Raw genomic sequence first — 12412 nt, 5'->3', positions numbered from 1 at the left:
TTTATTTGTGTGGGACATTTTTTTGTGTTTTCAAATAAGAATGTGTAATTTTGGCTAAATATTTTAACTTAAAGTAATTTATTGCATGTGTTTATAAGTTACTCTGTGATAACATAATGCGTTTATTCAGTATGGAATTAGAGGAAATGATCCGGTAAGTCCTTTTCACCTCTGTATAGAAGAACAGTTGAATGAATGAATACATATTAGTAGTACAGGAGGATCAAGGTGAATATTTGCTTTATGCATTTTGGGTTCCTTTTTAAAATGATCTCCCACCTCCAAAAGACACCTGACTTCACTGATCAGGTCATCCATGCTATTAAACTAAATTATATCAAACTATTAATTACTGGTTATTAATGCCAGTGACATTTTAATGAACACCACTGTTTTATAGGGCTGTTTTCAAACAGTCTAGTTTGTCAAACAAATCCATTTGACTAGATGAATGAAAAATTTGTACATTACCTCATGCTTTTTCTTTGCGTTTCCTCCTATTCCTTTGGTTTGTCTGATTATTATTTTTTTCATTTAGCACAGTGCTTTGGTATTTTGTTTCCAGATGTTGAATCTGAAACTGTTGTCAGTGTCTTTTAATGACAGTGTGTATCGGGTGAGTAGTAAGGAAACAAAGGAGTTACAGAGATATAGCCCCCTAAAGTAAAAGGTCCAGAACTCCTTTTCATTCTGTTTTGTAGTCAGGAAATAATGAAGAACAAAGGCTTAATGCAGTGAGTGAATGAATATGCTGCCCTTAATTGCCCATTTTAAAAGCTGTAAACTCTTGTGCATTTTCCATATAGGAAAAAAATATGAATTCATCTCCATTTACATCCATTGAATTTGCATGTGATATTCCTCTGCTTGGTTCTGCCAGTGAGTTAACTCCATGTTCCTCCCCACAGGGTGGAGAATGCTTGCACCAAGCTTGTCCAAGCAGCCCAGATGCTTCAGTCAGACCCTTACTCAGTGCCTGCTCGAGATTATCTAATTGATGGGTCAAGAGGCATCCTCTCCGGCACATCAGACCTGCTCCTCACCTTCGACGAGGCTGAGGTAAGGCACCCCGAAGTCCAAGCAGACCTCTTCCTGACAAAAAGCCCAGTCGTAAAGATAATAATGGAGGATTGAGGATTGTTTAGGATGAGAAAACGTTGACTAGCTACACATCTGAATCACTGTGTTTTCTACTTATCGTTAACACAATTGATTGAATACTCTGAAATATATTTTCAGGTTCGTAAAATTATTAGAGTTTGCAAAGGAATTTTGGAATATCTTACAGTGGCAGAGGTGGTAGAAACTATGGAAGATTTGGTCACTTACACGAAGAATCTTGGACCAGGTTAGTCATATGCTACTTTTATAATAAATGTTCTATGAATTGTCCTTGGTTGATCAGGAGGAAAGGGGCACTCCTCCCTGCTTTTTTTGTGGAAGGTAGGTAATGATGCTTTGGATTTTTAGTTGTCTCTGCTCTCTTGATGGAGCTGACTCTGTGCTTCTACTGAAGAGAAATCATTGTCTCTGAAAGCTGAATCTGCTTTCTGCAAATCCTGGCCCTGTCTAATGAACTGAACTAGACATTGCAAATGTTGCTGGAGAATGTAGGAAATACTTTTCTATTACTGCAATGCTTAAGGCCACCCTGAATCCTGACCTCTTCATTCCACATTATACGGCATTTCTTCACTGTCTGCCAGCTGGCCTGAGCTCTCTGTGACCTCTTAGCTTGCTAATTAGCTCGCCTGCTATTATGGATTCATGCCCTTGCCCAAGACTGCATAATATAATCAGACCTAGAAGGAGAGAAGAGCTTCTGTAGCTAAATCTCTGATTGTGTAGTCATCTGAGAATTAAATATTCAAAATACATGAACAGTACCAGCTTTTGGTGTTACATAACATGAACTTGAGGCTCCTTAAAGTATAAATGAGACTAATGATAAGACATATTAGATGTTTAATTTGTTAGTATTAAGGATCACGTGTTTTATAAAATTCTTTTTTCTTACATAAAATGATTTTTAATTAATAGCATTTTCTGGAGGTTCCAGTGCAGTCATTCTGTAAACGGCAGTTAAGAATTTCTCTGAGCTATCATTGAAGATCTCTGAGAAATGGCTTTAGAGAAGTACCCTTTAAACTTGTTCCTAGCACTATGAAGAAACCTTATTTCTTCAGATGAAATCTAGTGCAAAATCTCAACATATGAAAGACAAAAATGGAACCATTGTGGATCAAGCAGGGGTATCCCCACCTTTCCATCTCCCTTTGGGTACCCTTGAGAATCCGTGAAACTACTTAAGAAATTCTAAGAGCAGCTTGAAAATCAAAGTATTAGAGACTCACATAGCACCTTTGAATAATAACCAAAGTAAACAAAAGTTTCTAGTAGGCTAACTCTGAAATACCAGATTGTTTCAAATGCTGTCATCACCATAATTACATTTATAACATTTTTGTTGGTTTTTAATTATGACAGTGAGACCCCCCTCCTTATTTTGGGCAAATTGGAAAGTAGAGAAAATTTTAAAGATGAAAACAAAACATGTTATTGTAATTCCTAAGATTTTTTTCAGCTGCTAGATTCTCAGTACAGACACACGTCATTTTATTGTGCTTCTCTTTCTTGTGTTTCACACATACTGCGTTCTTACAAATTGAAGGTTTATGGCAACCCTAGCTCAGGCAAGTCATTTGGTGCCATTTTTCTACTTCATGTATCTGTGTCATATTTTGGTAATTCTCACAACGCTTCAAATTTTTTCATTATTATTATATTAGTTATGGTGACCTGTGGTCACTGATATCTTTGACGTTACTGTTGAAAAGATCATGATTCGTTGAAAGCTTAGATGATAGTTGGCATGTTTTAGCCATAAAGTATTTTTAAATTAGGGTATGTACTTTGTGTTTTTAAATAGTGTTATTGCACACTTAATAGACTACAGTGCAGTGGAGATATAACTTTTATATTCCCTGGGAAACTCAAACATTCCTATGTCTTCACTTTATTGTGATGTTCACTTTGTTGCAGTGGTTTGGACCTGAATCTACAGTATCTTTGAGGCGTGCCTCTAGTAGGCTCACATGAGGTTCTTACACATATAGGCTCAGTGGCCAGGTACATGACATGAAAACTGGTATGGAAGCCAGGCAAGGTATTCCCCCACTCACCACTTGTGAATTGTTTTTTTTTTTTTCAAATATATAATTATTAATTTCAACAGTTTAAACATATTTGTAAATGTGTGTCAGATGTGTGAAAATTATGTCACATTTAGGATTTATATTTATTAAATTAATTTTAATGAGAAGAATACATTTGCCTTAAGTTAGAACTGTTCAGCAAAATTCAATGTTATAAATGATAGAGTTCATTGATAGTATGTATGTTTAAATAAGTGGGCAGTTTGGACTTTCATAGTAATTCATAGTGAATATAGGCTCAGAAAGCCTGACTCTGGATTGTTTCACTACTCACCCTGTACAATTTATTCCCTGTGCCCCAGGAATGACTAAGATGGCCAAGATGATTGACGAGAGGCAGCAGGAACTGACTCACCAGGAACACCGAGTGATGTTGGTGAACTCAATGAACACTGTGAAAGAGTTGCTGCCAGTTCTCATTTCAGGTATTTTCTGTCTGTACTTTATCTTACAGAAGAAAAAAAAAAAGTCTTTATATGTTCTAAACTCTGGTGTTCATTTTATTTTCTGTTTAGTTACATGTCCTTCAGCCTAGGTAAAAATGCAGCTGGTTAGCTAAGAGCCAGGATTCACTTTCTTTAATGCTCTCCTCCTGCTCTTTGTGTGAAACTGCCCTCCTATTGCATACTACTGTTCCCTTGAAGTTCTAACAGGCTCCTTTTCTTCTCTAGGAACTCTAGTTTTGGATGTATGGATCTTGACCCCTTTATTTGTACTTGGGAAAAAAAAATTAGGAGCTGGATTAGATCTAGAACACTATATAGTAGAGAATTGAGTCCACATCCCTTTCCTGGCTCTTCTCTATGTTGAAGAGCTGATGGTCTATACCAACTAGGATCACCTTCCCATTGGGCAAAGCCCAGAAATGCAAACATGATGGCTACTCTCTCAACTAGCAAAAGAGAATTGTGCTTATTAAGAGTCTAGTATGTATCAGATATTTCTAGTATGTATCACATATCTTGTTGTTTATGTAAATTTTCTTAGTCAAGTTATGTGTTAGTTGGTTTAACTCTAAGAGGGTTTCTTTATTTTCAAAATCTTTGAAGGCATGTCACTGTAACCCCCCAGCTACTGCCTTCCTGCTTTGTCATTTTTCAGGTAGTGATTAAAATAGGAGATGTGAGTATAAGACTTCAGAAAGCCCTTATATAAACTAGAAAATAAAAAATTGTAAATACAGTCTTATAGTCTTCTCAAAAATATGTTTTTGAGGCCAACTGTTCCATGTGGCAGAAAGGCTTTTGGGAAAAATATTTCTTTCTAATTTGGGTAACTCAATAAAAGGTTGATTAATCTTTGTTTTTATAATTTTATTAGTTTATGAGAAGATATTTTCTTTTCCAATGTTTCATTATTATTTTCTTCTTTACTTGTAGGGGTTACATAGTCCTTCCTATATGTTAAGAGAAATCATGGAAGATAAACTCAACACTGGGATCTTCCACTAGGATTGAGGCAGCAGCATACTCTGGTTACAGTTTAACTGACTGTTTTTATCTTGTCCCATTAGGTTCGTGTTAGATGGGACCAGTGTTAGGCCTGGGATGGTAACTGATTTAGAAATAGTGGATATTTTGGATCTTCAGTACATGCATGTTAAATTAGTTCCCTGATCATGATGTAGTGATGTTTTGTACCTTCAGTTTTCTTTACAGTGAAGGTTGCTGATAGTGGAATTTTAATAGCAGACTTGTAGTGTTTATTTTCATATTCTTTTTAAGACCTTAGAAGCCCAAAACATGTTCAAAGTGTGAAACATCTTGTGTGACTATTGTAATACAGCAAGATTACATTCCAAATTTAGTTTCTGATCTTTTGTTTATTTTTACAGCTATGAAGATTTTTGTAACAACTAAAAACTCCAAAAACCAAGGAATTGAAGAAGCTTTGAAAAATCGCAATTTTACTGTAGAAAAGATGAGTGCTGAAATTAATGAGATCATTCGTGTATTACAACTCACTTCCTGGGACGAAGATGCCTGGGCCAGCAAGGTAAGTGTTATTGGGGAAGAAATAAGCAAAATCCCCAATTCTCCCCTCTTGGGGTTGTGATTGTCTCACATTTTATCTTGTAATTTCGTGCAGCATAAGACTACTTAGATATTATGAAAGTAATTTCATTTTTATTTCATGAAATAAAGTGCTGCTTTTGCACTTTTCCTTTGTTTTCAGGTAGAACAAATAAATAGGTATGTGAGGTGAATGTTGGTTAAAAGCTGAGATGTGTAGCTTTTCTTTCAAACTGGAGTCTCGTTTATTGAGTTGGTGGAGGAGTTCTGCTGTGGTGTATACTCCCCTGGGTAGGAGCCCTGCCTTTCACATGGGTGGTTGTTGCTAGGTTACTAAGTAAGATACAGAATATGCCTACAGCTGAATTTTATGGAAAACTTTTCTTAATCAGCTTTTGACCCAGAGAAATCTACAAAGGAAAATATAGGCATTTCTAAGTGTGTCTCTTTATCATTCCATTCTCCCTAAAGAAAGCTTCACTGAAATATTAGTTTTCACATTGTCTGTTAGTTTGAGGGGTCCCTTTCCCCTTGGTCTATAATTTCCTGTTGGACTCCACAAGGGCTGGTGGATTCCTCCTAGACCCCAGCAGCAGGGGTTTGAGGTGCTGCTCTGGCCTGCTTCTCCCTGTTTAGTGACTGGAAACAGAGACACTTCTCTTATAGGAGCCCAAGATGCAGACAGTGGGGGGAACCCACTGTCTCTAGGACCCAGCTTCCCCTACCGTGTGGACCCAAATGTGATCTCCAGGGCCACCCAGCAGTCTGAGAGCAGACTGCAGAATGGATTTTGTTGTATGATTTCCACTGGGTGTACAGTAGGGCTCTGTTTGTCCTCTAGGACACCTAAAAGTTAAGGTCGAAGCTGGGCCTAAAATTACCAATTCTGTCTCTTTTGTTGCTCAGGAAGTTAAACTAAATGTGTAGAAGAAATTAGTTAGATTATCTTAACCATGGATTTGTTTTCAGAGGCATGAAATTATTGAACAAGTCCTGAGACTATATTTTAAATCCATATGGTAAAATCATATAAAGTCTTTGATATTTTACTTAATTTTGCTTTTGCATGTTTGACAACTTTCACTTCCCTGTTATGACTTCTTTATGCATCTTTTTTTGTTCTCTTGTTTGTTTTATTCTTTTTCTCACGTTTAGAAGGTAAGCTTTCTCTTGCCTTTTAGTTTCTTGCTTAAAAAGAGAAAAAGCATGTCTGTGAGGTTTTCTTGTGCTGTGTGCCATGCCTTATCCTGTGTGCCGGTGTGTAGCACTGTGCTCGATTATGCGTCAGAATGTGACTTAATATGGGACTTGGGGCTGTGCTGGGCGGACTGTTTAGCTCAAAAGGAGCTGTTTTTTGGGGGGAAGCAAGAGGAAAGACATTAATATGGGATGTCAGGCTTTCTATATTTGGTGGGCGCTTTCCTCTCTTTGGGGACTTCCCTGGTGGCTCAGTGGTAAAGAATCCCCCTGCCAGTGCAGGCGATGTGGGTTCAGTCCCTGGGTCGGGAAGATCTCCTGGAGATGGAGGATCTCCTGAAGGAAATGGCAATCCACTCCAATATTCTTGCCTGGGAAATCTCACGGACAAAAGAGCCTGATGGGCCATAATCCATGGTGTCACAAAGAGTCGGACACGACTGAGCAACTAAACAATTCCTCTCTTTGAGCAGGCTCCTGGGAACTGCTTTGACCTGGTCATTCCCACTGACTTCTTTTGAGGGGCAGATTTCCCCATGTGGGTGATCCCTAAGTTATCTGTGGATCCTGCTCTTAGCAAAGGAAACTTCCAGCTGATGCCATCTCTGTATTTGTCTCTCGTGCCAGTTTCCTTTGCAGGCTCTGGAGCTTGGCTTTTGGAGATGCATCATTGAGGTTTTAAGCCATAATGAAAATAGGTAGGCTAGAGAGTCTCAATGAGGCACCTGTCCTTCACAGTAATCCAAGCCTGCAGAATCAAAAGGAAAAAGTCAGGTGTACCTAAAGTTTTTCCTAACTTCAGTCCCTGGCTCACTGCATGTTCTGCTGTGTGAGCTGTGAATCAGCCATCGTTCTCTATGACCTCATGTTCCCCTAACCTAATCTCTTTCCTTATTCTCTTCCCTTTGCTTCTAGCAGATGAGAAATAGTAAAAAATGAGGAGCAGGCACTGCAACCGTCGTGTTTCTGTTTTCAGAGGGGAAAAGTCATCCATCAATTAGAATAAGTCATTGAGCTTTACTTTGTGAAAATTTGAGAGCTGCTTCTTTAAAGACCAAAACCAAAACTGTGGTCAGTTGAGGTTTTCAGGAGGAAGATTAGGCACTTGGGGGCGCATACAAGGGAAATAGACCTGGTCCCCACTGTGTCACAGTCTAATAGCCATCTCAGTTTTATGCTGATCTGGAAGGAATCAGACTGTTAGGATACTGTAAAACTATCAGAATTAAAGGAAATAAATAAAATTAGCTCAGCCAAAAGAAGCTTAAGTACAAAATGACATCAGAATGAGCAATGAATATTTATTTTTTAAACTTCCTTTTGCTTTTGTTATACATTTACCTGATTCAAAAGTCAAAATGCTGTAAAAAGATATATATGACATAGCTAACTCTCATCCCAATCCCTTTCCACTCTATCTCCCTTACCCGCTAAGAGTAATTGTTTTTATGAGTGGCAAGAATATTTAGAAAAAAATTTTACCCTGAAAATGGAAGTTGGTAACTAGGATTTTAGTTATTTTTCAGTTCAGTAGCATTATGCATCTTTCATTGCTCGCCTGTAAGCAGTGAATTAATCAGACCCTGTGTCTGTCTGTGACCCCTGGGTTCCCATTCTGTTTAATACATGCAATATTTTTACCTCCTCTCACCCCTTACCAATAAAGAATTAACTTTGTCTTACCATACTTGTTTCATGCCTCCCCATTGGTGCAGTTTTCTCCTGGAAAGTGATGATTCCTCTAGAAAAGTGGGGGAAGAAAGTAAGTGGAAAAAATTCTTGGTAAAAGTGCGTCTTGCCTAATAAATTAAGATTTTAAAGAGGCAATGCAATAGCTGACTATTTTATGTTTTATACCTACATTCAGATGGCAGATTTACAAATTTAAAAGTATTTTGACTTAAAACCCTTCCTTTTATTTTGAAAATAAAAGTTCTCCCCCCTTAAATCAATAATCATCTTATAATGATTTTTAAAAACTAGTTTGGCATTTTTCCTGAGAATACATCATGAGACAAAAAAATTTAGGGATTAAACAGAATTCACATTTTACCCTTTGTAAATTTAGCAATATATATTAATCTTTTTTGGTGTTTATATTACTTGTATTTTGATGCATGTTGAGAATAAAGAGGAAATGAGAAAAATTTTAAAAACGTTTCATTACTGAGAATTTTTGAACCCTATGAGGTGTTCCTGTAACTGCACCCTGAGTCAGTTATTCAGAATTTGTCCCTGTGGTATATCTCCTCCCACTGTGGGCCTAGGTTGGTGGTGGGTAAATGAAGTGAGTGACTCAGATGTCTTTGTGCAGATTAGAGTACCAAAGAAGGAAATACTGCTTAGAACCTGTGATTCTATAACACTTTCCCTTACTGCAGACCATTGGGGTTTAAGTGTTGATTTTTATTTCAATTTTGAAAAAATAAGGTTATCTATGAGTTTTTATGAGTCTTTTAATGTGATGCAATATTAGTATTCTAGTATGCAGCTAACACAACAAAGGATTTATCTCTTAGAGTCTGAGATAAATAGTTAATTTAAGCGTTTATATATCTTACCCTCTCCCCCAACCAAAGGAGAAAAGCCCACCATGTTAAATTGACATTTCCCTTCTGATCCAAGTGATCTTTTAGTTGATACAACTGATTGTGTTCACATAGGTGGTGCAGAATTGTAGCACTAAGAAGGTATTCTTAGAAATGGCAAACTGATGCCTGGGAGCCTTGCCTGGAGGTTCAGGGCTAGACAACTTGATCTCCTTGGTTAAATGTAGTTTACAAGATTTTGTGTTACTGCCCAATTTAACTTTCCAAAAACATCTTTGTTTAAAATATGGATTTGGAGTTAGAAATGTGGTCAGAAATGGAATGGAGTGGGAAGGGTGGGGACAGGAGGTGTTAGTGGAAAAAGGAGAGTAGGTTGGGCAGTGAATGAGAGGGGGTCCTTAGTCACATATTTAAAATTTTCAAGAGCATGGGATTGCAGGAGCTCACCTTTCCTACCACACTTCCTCTTGACTGTTTGTGGGAGAAACTCAGTGGTTCTTAGTATTAATATTATTCAATGTTCTTTAGGTCTAACTGTATTAAATTTCAGAAGTGTTTCAGTTCCTGGAAAAGCATGGAAAAAGAAGTCTTTTAGGTTGTCCTTCTGACTTTCAGTATGTGTGGCGGAGTTTCAAGGAACTATGTTTCTTCATTTAAAACCTGAACTCCTAAGAGTTTTACAATAAAAGGAACCAGAGCAAGAGGGGCCAGAACCCTGCCAGCTGTCCCCAGAGCTGCACAACTATATCTGATCTTTTTTATATTCACTAAAAAAAAAACACACAACAAAACCCAACAACAACAATAAACAGAGAATAGGTTGAAGACTTTTCTCTTTCCCAAATTTGAGATATTATAGAGAAAAGTACTTAGTGAAGGTGCAGTTTTTTTCTCTTGTGTTTCATACCCATAGTGTACTCTGGGTACTTAGACCTACATGGCAAGGTTTAACTAAAAGCTCTGTGGTACATAATGTAGTTGGCCACAGAGTTATGGTTATTTTCATCCTTTATAAATATCTCAAAATTGCTTCTTAGTCCTAGTTGAATTTGTTTATATTATATCTAGTGTTAGTATACTTCTATTGTTGCTTATGTCAGAATTCTGTTACTTCCATAATAAACACTCCCCTTCAAAAGAAATTCTTACGACATTCTTAGGACATCACAATTTATGTTCCTATAGACACTTTTGCTTTTAATGTGGTTGGTCAAAAAGTTTGCTGGGGACTTGAACAAACTTCTTGGTCAACCCAATAGATATGACATTTAAATGTTCTATGTTCTTGTCTTATTCCAGAAAGAATTTAATGTGGCCCTCCCAGGTTTAAATCTCCAAAATTGTCTAAAATTGATTCTGTTAAAATTTTTGCTAACTAATTGAATTTCCCAGTTTAAAAATGCATCTTCATTGCATATTTGCCACTGATTCTTTTTAAGAGAAAATGATACTAATTATAAGAAATAATGTTAACTTCTTCATATTGTCACATCTTCTCAGGACCAAATTAGTCACATCCTTAGAGTTGGATTCTTTCCTTGAAGTGTGGTAGCCATGCTTTATTAGGGAGAGAAAAAACAGTGACTTTTGAGGACACTGAATGCTGAGCAAAACCGGTTTTTCTATTGTGTTTCAAATCATTTTTGGGCAGTGGTGAGTAAAGGCAGTTATTTAGGTTAGTAAGAATTATGAATTTGATTTATAGAGCTAATTTTCTGGGCAGTGACTGTATTAACCAATCCAAACTGGCAAAGCAAAAGATTTGCTGACTACTGTAAAAGGTTAGTGGAATCTTTGACAACTCTCTTTGGTAAAAGAAAAAAAAATTCTTAAATTTCATCCATCAGAAAATAATGAGATTTGAGATCAAATGGGGCTTCTAGGACTGAGCCCCTTAATTTAAAATTGAAGTTAAATGAAGCAGTGAGGGAAAAAATGGCTAAAGTAGAACCAAACGTGCAAGAAATGCTCAATTAAGGTTAGTTTCCTAACTAATAGCTGTTCATGCTAGAGTAGACACTACAAAATTTCTGATCTTTGTTTCCTCTTAAATTTAGATTTTGAAATATAATAAATATCTATTGAATTTTTCACTAAATATATATGTGTATCAGAGAAATAGTTATTAAGAGGTTTTAAATTAAGTATTTTTACATGATTTCAGTTTCTCCTCTTCAGCATGTGCACAGTATTTCCTAGGTGAGAGACTGTGAATTTTTAAAAAATCTATATCTAGACAAAGTCCTACAACTTGTATTAGACCCTGAAGGCTATCCAGCTCGGAGGTTGGGTACTGCCTGAGGCTTTCTTTAAAACGATATTAATTTGGGTCTTGCTAATTTGGAATTAAACTAAAGTTGACTTTTGAAGGCAAGGTTTGCTGTACAGAGTAATTAGAACAAGATGGAGGAGGAACAAATATTTGAGAATCAAAGCACTTAAATGCCACTTGTCTACTTGCACTAAATACAAATGGATTTAAAAATAGATCCTCCTACAACTCAGACTTTTATTGATAGATAGCTATCATAATTTCATACACCTCAATAATAAAACTATTTTATTTCCATTTTTTTCAGTAATTTAGTTCACTTTTTCGTTGCTGTGGATGAGAATGTGTTTTTTAGAGCCTGAAGTAGACAAGTTTATAACAGGAGAACAGTCTGTATCTGTTTAGATGGGGAAAGAGGGAGTCTAAAGCTGCGAGTTCTATAGTTTGACTGAGTAGTTTGGAAAAGCTGGGGTCAGTTCTGCTGAAACTCTAAGCCTAATTATGAATGCTCCCTATACTTACTGGTGCTAGTGCTGGGTTTTGTTTGCGTTTAAAGTGGGGTGCTCTTAGTGCCTCCAAGTGGAAAACTGGTGGCACCACACCTTTAAGAACCCAAATTTACAACAGTGGAAATTGAAAAGAGGTGGGGATTTAAGACATTCCGTAGAGTTTCAGAGGGTAACTCTGTACTTTGATGGATGGACTCTGTAACAGCCAGTTCCCTGAGTGTTAATAACAGAGAGAGGGAGACTGACTTTTAAGATGTTAGAGACTTAAGAGATGGCCAGTCATTCAGTTGTGAGAATGGGTTCATACATATTTGTTATATTGTTTTCTGTATTTTTATTTGCTTAAAAAACCCTATTAAAATATGTGTATATTTTAAAAGTGATTAGTCTGTTTAGACTTCTCATGCTATATCCTGGGAGGTTTTATGCTAGTCACTATGAATCCTGATTGTAAACAATAGATTGAGACCCCCTTATTCTATCCTTATTCTTCCAGGTTAGGGATGGTAAGGGAACTAAGGATGAGGAGTGGCAGAGAAGGGTGAATGTATTTTCTTGTGATACATTCAGTGGTTTATTTGTGGAATTAAAACTAAATTGCTAGATTAAAATGTTCAGTTTTCTTCTAACCAGTAATTTCAGGTTCCTTGGGTTAATT

General features: G+C 36.8%; 1 protein-coding gene across 2 annotated transcripts in view; it reads left to right on the top strand.

The window, feature by feature from the left end:
• The window catches only part of VCL (vinculin), a 111757-nt gene that overhangs the window by 67774 nt on the left and 31571 nt on the right, over positions 1-12412 (top strand). For both annotated transcript variants that reach the window (XM_068981704.1, XM_068981703.1), the window contains exons 3-6: positions 909-1059; positions 1240-1348; positions 3518-3640; positions 5050-5210. In XM_068981704.1, coding sequence (XP_068837805.1) covers positions 909-1059; positions 1240-1348; positions 3518-3640; positions 5050-5210 — 544 coding nt within the window. The remainder of the gene's footprint in view (positions 1-908; positions 1060-1239; positions 1349-3517; positions 3641-5049; positions 5211-12412) is intronic.

Source organism: Capricornis sumatraensis, chromosome 10, assembly GCF_032405125.1.
Source record: "Capricornis sumatraensis isolate serow.1 chromosome 10, serow.2, whole genome shotgun sequence".
Lineage (NCBI taxonomy): Eukaryota > Metazoa > Chordata > Mammalia > Artiodactyla > Bovidae > Capricornis > Capricornis sumatraensis.
This window is presented reverse-complemented; position numbering and strand designations above follow the sequence as displayed.